Source organism: Engystomops pustulosus, chromosome 8 (genome assembly GCF_040894005.1).
Source record: "Engystomops pustulosus chromosome 8, aEngPut4.maternal, whole genome shotgun sequence".
NCBI lineage: Eukaryota > Metazoa > Chordata > Amphibia > Anura > Leptodactylidae > Engystomops > Engystomops pustulosus.
In genome coordinates this window covers 116451071-116462132 of record NC_092418.1, presented here as the reverse complement: position 1 = coordinate 116462132, position 11062 = coordinate 116451071, and the positions used below count along the sequence as shown (strand labels likewise).

At 44.2% G+C, this 11062-nt stretch overlaps 1 protein-coding gene across 1 annotated transcript; it reads left to right on the top strand.

Annotated features, from left to right (window-relative positions):
- Nucleotides 1-1358: 1358 nt before the first annotated feature.
- On the top strand, nucleotides 1359-9396 carry CNPPD1 (cyclin Pas1/PHO80 domain containing 1). The gene is made up of 8 exons (XM_072122350.1): nucleotides 1359-1499; nucleotides 2716-2818; nucleotides 3012-3093; nucleotides 4277-4397; nucleotides 4898-5026; nucleotides 5579-5640; nucleotides 5882-5999; nucleotides 6089-9396. The coding sequence occupies exons 1-8, from the start codon at nucleotides 1398-1400 to the stop codon at nucleotides 6719-6721; spliced, it is 1350 nt and encodes a 449-aa protein (XP_071978451.1). The 5' UTR covers nucleotides 1359-1397; the 3' UTR covers nucleotides 6722-9396.
- The last annotated feature ends 1666 nt before the right edge of the window (nucleotides 9397-11062 follow it).

Below are 11062 nucleotides of genomic sequence, written 5' to 3'. Positions count from 1 at the left end.
CTAAAATCCCTCCATATTTGGTATCTTTAACGATAATCAATTATCAAATACAGGCAGTCCCCAGGTTACGTACAGGATAGGTTCTGTAGGTTTGTTCTTAAGTTAAATTTGTATGTAAGTCGGAACTGTATATTTTACAATTCAAACCTCAGCCAAATATTTTTTGGTCTCTGTGACAATTGAATTTTAAAAATGTTGGATTGTCATAAGAACCAGGAATAACAATAAAGCTTAATTGCAGACACCACTGGTAACTGTTATAGATATTTATTGTAGCCCAGGACTACATTACAGTAAATTACCAACATCCAGAAGTCCGTTTGTAACTAGGGGTCATCTGTAAGTCAGGTGTTCTTTAGTAGGGGACCGCCTGTACTTAGTGAGTGCCGTACAAAATTCCTAAGAAATTGCATAAAAACGTAGTGTTTTTGCCACCTTGTTTCCAAAAAATGTTATAAAAAGTGATAAAAAACACACCCGTACCCCAGATTGTACCGCAAATGGACACCATCAAGATGTACAACTCAAGACCTCAACCAGCAATCCGACATGGAGAAATAAAAAAAATTACCGCTATCAGAACTCGATGGTAATAAAAAGTAAAAATCATCCGCGTCCTAAAGGGCAAATCTGACTAAAGTCCTATAAGGGTGAATTCACACGTGGCAGTAACGCGGGCGTTTTCAAAAGCGTCACAACAACTGAGAAGAGGAGATTTGACTGATAACATTGCTGTCAACATTGTGTTTACAACACGCTGGCGTTAATCCATACGTTTTGTTATTGCCATGTTGACAGCGGTGTAATGAGGCAAATCTCCTCTTCTCAGTTGTGACACTTTTGAATACGCACGCGATACTGCCAGGTGTGAACGCACGCTTAGGTTTAAAGGCGGTGTCCATTAAAAACAACAAAGATAATCATTAATAATCATTAATAATTATGACTATAATTTTCCAATATTGCTGGTATATTACACATGAACTGATGATGTCTGTGTATCGGGTGGGGTTTTTTTTAGCCCAAATTCTGGTAGATTCTTACTATTCGGTGGCTGGGAAAGCTGAATGGCTACCGCCTCTATTATAGTGACGTATTACACAGCTTTTTCAGATCCTGATCAGTAATAATATAGATAATAAAGATATTAGACACTTTAGAGCAAAATGTTACGTAATTTGCAGGAGATATGACGTCATCGGGACATGCAGGGGCGGAGCTCGTACGTTCCTCCCTGTAAACACATGACGTCATCACTCCCGCCCCCGTCCTCTCCCCTTCCCTCAGGTCCCGGAAGCGCGGCAGCAGCAGCGGCCTAGAGCGGAGAAAGAGCGGATCACCGGACCGAGGCCTGAGCTACGGTGAAAGCCCCGGCCTCGCGTAACTGACAAGCCGGCATGGAGCGCAGGATGCCCGGCCGCGTGTGCGGACATCACCCCCGGGAGGAGGGCGGCCGCAGCGGCTTCCAGCTGCCCACACGCGACTTCATGGAGTTCCCTGTGAGTGTCTGTCATTGTCTTCTCTCACCTCAGAAGCAGTAAAGTTGTGTTTGTGGTTGTTGAGGTGTGTAGGAAAGCTGGGTGACTGCTCGTCACGTGTCCTAGGGGAGCTCAAGGACAATTGTAAACAGGGTTGTGGGAAAGCTGGGTGACAACCTATATGGCCGCTGCTCTATGGCTGTCACATCCAAAATATGATTAATTCTGTAAGAATTACTGGACAGATCTGCTCAGGTTGATGGGAAAGCTGGGTTATAACCTCAGGATAGCAGCTACTGGTTGTCACTTATCCTGAAGTGTTAAATGAATCCAAATCAGTAATGACAGAAGGCCCTGCCTCTCCATCACTAGGTAGATCAGCTTTTCAGGGTGATGGGAAAGCTGGTTTATAACCTCAGGACTATGACAACATTGGTTATGACTTATCCTGAAGTGTTAAATAAAAAATGAATCCAAACCTACAATGAGAGGAGGCTCTGTCTATCGTCACTAGGTAGATCAGCTTTTCAGGGTAGTGGGAAAGCTGGGCAAGATAGCAGCAAAATTGTTTTTCACTTATCCTGAAGTTCTTAATCAAGAAACAGACCCAAATTTGTTATGACAGAGGATTCTGCTTTTGCGTCACTAGCTAAATCAGCTTTTCAGGGTGCAGGGAAAGTTGGGTTAGTCAATATGGCCACTGTTAGGAGTCGAATTATAGTTTTACACTCACAGCTGACTTCAATGGATGCCCTAGAGACGGTGAACCAAAAATATCTGATTTCCCTGCTTCAATACCAGTCAGGTTTATCATACAGGGGCCTTGGAAAGTTGGGTGACCAGAGTTTGTCACAGGCTATAATATCATTTATTCTGGATTCAGGTTGATGACCATTGGTAGAGACCTGGTAGTATATGGGGGTGACCCGCTGCATATTGGGGAGATGGGGTGCGGTGTAATAATCCGGGATATTATCACATATTCTGGATTATGGGGATTAACCCTTGGTGGTGTGATAAAGGCTTCTGTGTGTGGGGGGCTCAGGGGCTGAGATTTGTATCTGTAAGGTCTCGAGCATCCATAATGCCGGATTATCAGGATTAGGACTAGTGCCCTCCCATGTGACCCCCCCCCAGCATCCGCTCCCGCAACTCCGCGTCCTGTCCATGGAGTGCGAGAGACTGGAGATCGACCTTTATCTGTCAGATTGTGAATCGTAATACTTTTATTTTGCAGTTTCTACCGGGACACCCCCAGCTGAGTGAGCGCGTGCGCAAGCGTCTGTATTACGGATGGGAGGCGGAGTGCCCCATAGAGAACCTGTCCAGTCCTGTGGCCGGTGAGTGCTCGGCTCATACTGAGGATTTTAAGAGGATTTTGCAACAATGTCTCATAGTAAAAAAAAAAAAACTGATGTATCCGGTGGAACACTGGGGCACGAGTGCCTGCGTATGATAAACCCCCCCCCCCCTCTGCTCACCATTAGTTTGGGAGGGGCTAGGTGGTCTATGTCATGATGTCCTCTCTTTCAGACATCGCCGTGGAGCTGCTGCAGAAAGCTGCGCCCAGCCCCATCCGGCGCCTGCAGAAAAAATATGCCGCTCACGTGTCAAGGTGAGTTTTGGGGGGTCGTGTATGTTTGTGATGCTGGTTCTTACCTGTAGTATTATACACTGATGACCGGTCAGTAATCGGAGGCACCAGGATGTGTCCCGAAAAATCCTTCCGGTACCATCACCCTTCCTTCCTGACTGACATGAGGGGGTGCATTGATTCCCCCCTAGTGCAGTAGATCTAGCGATCCATGTCAGCAGGAGGTGACACTACAGGAACCCGTGTGCCCTCAGCTTTATGTATCCTGACGGGTCCATATGAGGAGATCCTCGGCTCCGGTATATCGTATAGTATGGGAGAGAAGACCTTGCTCCCCTACTTTCCAAAAGCCTCACTGGCAGAGGTACAGTGGTGGCTCTCCAGTCCGCCTGACATTGAATATAACAGTTTTGGAGAGAAGACCTTGCTCCCCGGAGCTTACACTCTCAGCCTGCGTTCATATGTGGCGTTTACATTGAAACACAACAGCGGAGGAGCGGAGATTTGCCTAATTACATTGCTGTCCGAAGTGCTTGTCCGAAACCCTAATAATAATATGTGGTCGGTAAGAAGCTGCTTAAAAAGCCAACTTGTACGTACCCTCATGGTCCCTCCGGTAGCGACCACCGAGGTAGGTACAAGATTATTTTTTTATAAGCGTCTCTGACAACCCCTTTCACGTAATGATAAAATATACATTTGTCATGTTAACATTCCGTTAACATTGCATTTACAAAACACTGGCTGCCCAGAGCTCCATAAATGTGCACCTCCGAGCTTGTCCTGTGGGTGCGGTGGAGGAGCCACCAGTGAGTGAGTGCTCTGTTGTGATGATATAAGACGTGTTATATAACTTCCTGATGCCGTTGAGTGACTCTGCACGTGACATCAGAGCTCATTATCTGCAGGGAATGTTCAGGTGCTGCTGTGAGATACCGGAATCACCGGAGCTCCACATTACAATCCACAGCCAAATCTATGTCAAAATTTACTGCATTGTATTGTGGATTTAAATGAAGATTTTGATAACAGCAAGAATTGACCTACTGTAGAATGTGTGTACATGTCGCCTTATCTAGATCTCATAGACATAAGTCGCTGTACTGTGCAGTAGTTTCTGGATGTGTAATCCATACCGTGTGTTTGTAGCCTTACACCCCATGTACTCTGCTTGTAGCGTGTAATGACTGCTGTGTGTCTCTAGGGAGGCCTGCATCTCCCCCTGCTCCATGATGTTGGCCTTGGTCTACATAGAGCGGCTGCGGCACCGGAACCCCGAGTACCTGCAGCAAATTTCATCGTCTGATCTATTCCTGATATCCATGGTGAGTGATGGGAAATGCAGGCACGTGAGTAACGCTCCGGGGATCAGAGCTGTCGCCTGCACTACCAGCTATTCCAGTCTGCTGATCCCCGGGGCAGGCGATGTGTACACGTGAGGTGGCGAGTGACGCTGAGTCATGTGACATTGCTGGTCACCAGGCCCTGTCTATAATGGTCTGCACCTTCTTTCATAACTGCATGGCCTTTTAACCACTTAATTCCCGAAGTGTTTTGTTCCTAAATGAACTTTACTTAAGGTCTTCGGGGTAGTTAAGAGATATTTCCCATTGAGTCTACATTTGGAAGGACTAAACTTCAAAAAACTGATGCCATGGCAAACCAGACACAATGCAGTGCTGTGCCAGCAGGTGCCTAGACCTCGTTCCTAATACACGCACCCCCAGGGATTGCCTCGTCAATACCAGCACAGGCCACATAATCCGCCAGGGGAAGCGGAATGAACGTGTCAAGTTTAGTTACATTCTTCTTTCTTTTCTTTTAGATGGTCGCCAGTAAGTATCTCTACGATGAGGGTGAGGAGGAGGAGGTGTTCAATGATGAGTGGGGGGCCGCAGGAAGGCTGGACGTCCAGGCCGTGAATAAACTGGAGATGAACTTCCTCCGAGCCATCGTGAGTTTATTAGATTGTATTGTTATACAAAGATAGATGTTTTCTTATCTCACCATTAGGCCTCATGTATACTGCAGCCAGCTCAGGACTCCCAATGGAGGTCTAGGATGTGCAAGCATTGTGTTGTAAGAACAGTGGGGCTGTGACCGAGCCATGTGGCTGACTACAAGAGGGAGCATCAGCATACGGCTGCCTGCATGAGGCCTTAAAGTGGTATCCCATTACTCTAAAGTTTTCTATCTACTGGACCGGTTGGGGTTACTGCAGGTTTTTACTCCTCATCTCAACATCTATGAATTTGAACATATGTAAATTTTCCTGAGAGGCTACTTGGCGTAGCCTCTCCGGGCAGTGAAAGTAGCCCTTACCTGCTAGTAGCCCTGCAGTCCCTTTTACCTGTACATTTATGGTGCACTCTTCACACTGCTCCCGTTACTCACTGTTCTACCGTAGCTCTGTGCATGCTCCTGTGCAAGGTTTCCTTGAAATTTAGTAGAATTTTTCTACTTTTTCAGCTGACTTGAGATATAATAAATTCTTCTCTGTATACAGGACTGGAGTTTGTACACCGACCCCAGGGAGTTCTTTGAGGTGCTGCAGTGGCTGGAGGGCCGGTGAGTATGATGATGTCTGTGTGCTGTGTATGATTACTGGGCTGTCCATGATTTAATATTGATGACTTATCATTTTAGTATTATTTTAGTATGAAAACATATTCCCACCCTCTTAATCTGTGGAGGTCCCATCAATCGGACCCTACAGTTAAAGAGATTGTACCAAAGCTGGGACATTACAATTTTAAGTTTTCTATCCTTGTGTTAAATTTTATTTACTTTTTTTTAATGTTTCGCCCAGGGTGGCAGAGCAGCAGGGTTCGAGGCGCGGCTGGTTCACCTACACAGACCTGACTGTGCTGCTGGAGCAGGAGCTGTGGCAGAAAGTCTTCAGTGACTTCTGCCAGCAGGTGGCCAAGGTAAGGATGACCTCTCCTCTCCTATAAGTCTGGGGGGGGCTTTCTTATGCGCGTTGCACATTCTGACCCTGTCATGGTCTCCTCTGCAGCTGGCCTGCCTCCTGAGTCTCGTCTACCTCACCGGTGTTGCCACCTTCTTTGCCTCCGTAGCTGTACTGCACAAGGCGTCCGGCGAGATGAATGGCACAGCACTTCTCCCCGCTGTCATGGAGCCGACCTCAGATGCCTCCTTGCCACTCTTCATCCCCCTTTCACCAGAGGAGGTTGCTAACATCAGTCCCAGCGTTCCTCCTTGTTCTTTGGAAGTGGAGGAGCCTGCGGAGAAGCGGTCAAGCGTTACGGCTACAGCATTGTATCTATGGGGCTCAGTGCTGACTGCTCTTACTTATAGCGACACTGGGGGGTCTATGAGTGAGAGTCCACAACCCCCTGATCAATACTGTCCCTATTGTGCTAAACCAAAATTGTCCTCTTGGCCTAAGACCTGCAGTCAGAAGAACTCCACGCGGTGCGGACTTGCCCAACGTGTTGTTCGTGCCTTTCCTGGACTCCATGACTACGGCTTTCACGATGCACTGCTTCGCTCCAGCTGCCCCAACTCTTGCGTCCTCTCTCCAATAGGAACCACTAATACGGACTTGACCAGAAATCTAGAGCTAAAGACCCATTTTTGTGCAGGCAGCAGCTTCGACAAGTTAAAAACCTTCATTGTTCCAGGTTAGCCACTAGGCAGGTCCACTCGGGCCCATCTCTCCCCTCCCTACAAGCCTGGGCTTGATATATAATAATTTTTTTTTTTTTTTTTTTTTAGGAATTCCTTTGCAAATTGAAACTTCTATATATGAATTGCAATAGCTTTTATTTTACTATATAGTTAACATTTGTTCAGGTGGCACTTCTCTAGGGTATGTGACCAGAAGTTATCATTTTTGCAGAGAGCACCTCCATAGGTCTCTGTCTATGCAAGGACTGCCCCCGGGGGTGCACCCTACAGGGACCTGATCTTCCATCTAAGCTGCAGCTTCTGTTACAACAAAGTGATTGTAAGAGAAGTTCTGCAACTTTCTAATACACTTTATGTGAAAATTCCTGATTGATCTTTCCCTATAGTCAGCGATGGAAACTTTTTTGCTGAGGTTGACTGAAAACCCTAGCCAGACCAATCATTTTCACAGCTGGGCGTTTGTTACAGTTCTGTTTTGTGAGCTGTGTATCATTGCAGGTGATATGAAGCTATTGGACCACAGGTTTATTTATTTTATACCCTACGTCACAATGTGTCAGTGCACTGGTGTGTTTGGTCCACAGAGGTTTATATCCAAATGTAACAACACCACAGCTGTGACAAGTATTAGGTCTCTGCATGTTTTCAGATTGTGGATGTCAAAAGGAATTTTAAACATGGAGTGTCCTAGAAAGATGTAGAAAGTTTTTGTTACATAACGTTATATAAGGAGTTTTATGTTTTTAGAGAAAGTATATTTTCACGGCACAAGTTTACCACAAAACGGTGCAGTTTTAAAACCGTTTCTTGAAAAATGGATTTGTGTACAGACATAAACCTTGCTGCAAAGTTGCATCACTTGCACAGAAGTTGCACAACAACCACCCCGTGTGCGTGCACTATAAGACAACCTCATGTGTCGGCCATGTTACTCAGGCTGAACACCGTGCAGCGGCATAGACTTAATAGCAAACTACTTTACCACGTTTGGTACAGATGTAGATTCTGGGGGAGGCGGTGACTCCCAGCATCACAGATGACAATTTGATGCAGGGAGTCCAGGTCCCACTCATACATTTCACAGACTGAACACAACTGTCTGATCACTATTTCACCCACTTCCACTATTTTCAAGTGTAAAACTCTTATAACTCTGGTGTTAGCTCCACACACGGGTAAAGGCTCAAGATTACCTGCTGAGGAATTGCAGAATTTGGCCCTTTCGCTTAGGCCCAGTTCGCATTAGTCAACAAAGCATGGAACAGGTTTAGGTATTTCCATGTACTATACAGCAGGATAATAGAAAGACTTGCACATGTCCTGGCCTGGTTTTAGTTGATAATAATTGATACAAATATCTGAAGACCTACCAGAGATGTAAGACCCCTTTCACACGGTCGGTTGGTTGGAGGAATGAGGGGGAGGGTTGTGCGCTCCTCATCCCTCTCCATGGACAGACAAGTGGCTTCTGCTGTAAAATGCCAAAATATAGCACATAGTATGCATGGCAGCTGCCTGGCTGCGTGCGCTCACTGCACCAGGACTGGGTGCTATAGATGGGGTCCATGATCTGGCTGCAAATCACAGGCCCTAAAACGGTCGTGTGCATGAGTCCTAATGCTGTACATTTTCCCTTTTGCAGAGCAAAACCTGCCACATGTTCTACAACAGAGCCACTTATAACACTGCAGAATCCATATGCACTTACAGTAATGTTGTTTCTAGACCACAGTGCAACGTCCAGCATATGCCCCAGCCCAGATCTTATGGCAACCCACAAGTTGTCTGGTTATAGGAATCGATGATTACAAACTGATTCCTCTAGTTACTCACTAGTCAGGACCCGCTGTATAAGGCTCATCCTAAGCTTAATGCCAACTGGATAATACAGAATGACCTGTCTGCTTCTAGATCAGATGTAAAGCAAAGGACTGGTGTAAAACTGACAACTCCTCTGTGATGAGAGTGCGCTCAGTGTCAGGAAGGCGGCAGTAAGTTCACAGATAAATGTAATGTATGAAGATCAGTGTCACTTGTACTGGTAAGGTGAAACGTTATATCTGATACCTGACATGTATATGGCCAACCATACAGATAGAAAAGTGAATGAGATGTGGACTGTGAAGTCATTACTCCGACTCCCCCCCCCCCCTCCCTAAAGAGCAGAACATAAAGCAGGACAAAGATGCTCTAACAATGACCTTCCAGGAGCAGCAGATCCCTCAGATCTTGTGGTGTAACAGCAAGTCCCTATCTGAGAGATGTCACAGGTAAGTATTCCCATTTGCACGTGACTGAGACCTCCCCAAGGTGCCCACTGATGTCAGTCTTGGCTGCACATAGTTGTGTCCCTATTGTGTGTTGTGGGTGAAACCTCTTACTGCACCCATCAACGCACCCTCTGATGATAGAAAAGATCTGATTGACCTCATTCTGTGGCTGAAGTTTCAGGATCTCCCTAGTTATATGCTGCTCTCATCACTACTCATGTGTAAGACCAGATATTTAACATTATTGTTTTGGTCTCTCCATTTACTATTGATACATTTATAGCATGAGTTCCAATGACAATGACTGGTAACAATTAACAATGTTTGCACAGGGTTTTTTTTGTATAAAATATCAGCTTCCATGTAACACAATAAAGTTGGAACTTGTTTTATTATCACAAAATCTTGGTACCTATGTCATCATTACATAGGGGGCAGTATTATAGTAGTTATATTCCTGTACACAGGGGGCAGTATTATAGTAGTTATATTCTTGTACATAGGGGGCAGTATTACAGTAGTTATATTCCTGTACATAGGGGGCAGTATTATAGTAGTTATATTCCTGTACATAGGGGCAGTATTATAGTAGTTATATTCCTGTACATAGAGGGCAGTATTATAGTAGTTATATTCCTGTACATAGAGGGCAGTATTATAGTAGTTATATTCCTGTACACAGGGGGCAGTATTACAGTAGTTATATTCCTTTACATAGGGGGCAGTATTATAGTAGTTATATTCCTGTACATAGGGGGCAGTATTATAGTAGTTATATTCCTGTACATAGGGGGCAGTATTATAGTAGTTATATTCCTGTACATAGGGGGCAGTATTATAGTAGTTATATTCCTGTACATAGGGGGCAGTATTCTAGTAGTTATTTTCCTGTACATAGAGGGCAGTATTATAGTAGTTATATTCCTGTACATAGAGGGCAGTATTATAGTAGTTATATTCTTGTACATAGGGGGCAGTATTATAGTAGTTATATTCTTGTACATAGGGGGCAGTATTATAGTAGTTATATTCCTGTACATAGGGTGCAGTATTATAGTAGTTATAGTCCTGTACATAGGGGGCAGTATTATAGTAGTTATATTCCTGTACATAGAGGGCAGTATTATAGTAGTTATTTTCCTGTACATAGGGGCAGTATTATAGCAGTTATATTCTTGTACATAGGGGGCAGTATTATAGTAGTTATATTCTTGTACATAGGGGGCAGTATTATAGTAGTTATATTCCTGTACATAGGGTGCAGTATTATAGTAGTTATAGTCCTGTACATAGGGGGCAGTATTATAGTAGTTATATTCCTGTACATAGAGGGCAGTATTATAGTAGTTATTTTCCTGTACATAGGGGCAGTATTATAGCAGTTATATTCTTGTACATAGGGGGCAGTATTATAGTAGTTATATTCCTGTACATAGGGGCAGTATTATAGTAGTTATATTCTTGTACATAGGGGGTAGTATTATAGTAGTTATATCCCTGTACATAGGGGGCAGTATTATAGTAGTTATATTCCTGTACATAGGGGGCAGTATTATAGTAGTTATATTCCTGTACATAGGGGGCAGTATTATAGCAGTTATATTCCTGTACATAGGGGGCAGTATTATAGCAGTTATATTCTTGTACATAGGGGGCAGTATTATTGTAGTTATATTCTTGTACATAGGGGGCAGTATTATAGTAGTTATATTCCTGTACATAGGGGGCAGTATTATAGTAGTTATATTCCTGTACATAGGGGGCAGTATTATAGTAGTTATATTCCTGTACATAGAGGGCAGTATTATAGTAGTTATATTCCTGTACATAGAGGGCAGTATTATAGTAGTTATATTCCTGTACATAGGGGGCTGTATTATAGTAGTTATATTCCTGTACATAGGAGGCAGTATTATAGTAGTTATAGTCTTGTACATAGGGACAGTATTATAGTAGTTATATTCCTGTACATAGGGGGCAGTATTATAGTAGTTATATTCTTGTACATAGGGGGCAGTATTATAGTAGTTATATTCTTGTACATAGGGGGCAGTATTATAGTAGTTATA

Coding starts and splice junctions, on each gene's coding strand:
- CNPPD1 (XM_072122350.1), top strand. CDS start 1,398: ATGGAGCGCAGGATGCCCGGCCGCGTGTGCGGACATCACCCCCGGGAG. Junction 5,641..5,881: donor CTGCAGTGGCTGGAGGGCCG/GTGAGTATGATG, acceptor TGTTTCGCCCAG/GGTGGCAGAGCAGCAGGGTT. Junction 6,000..6,088: donor TCTGCCAGCAGGTGGCCAAG/GTAAGGATGACC, acceptor TCTCCTCTGCAG/CTGGCCTGCCTCCTGAGTCT.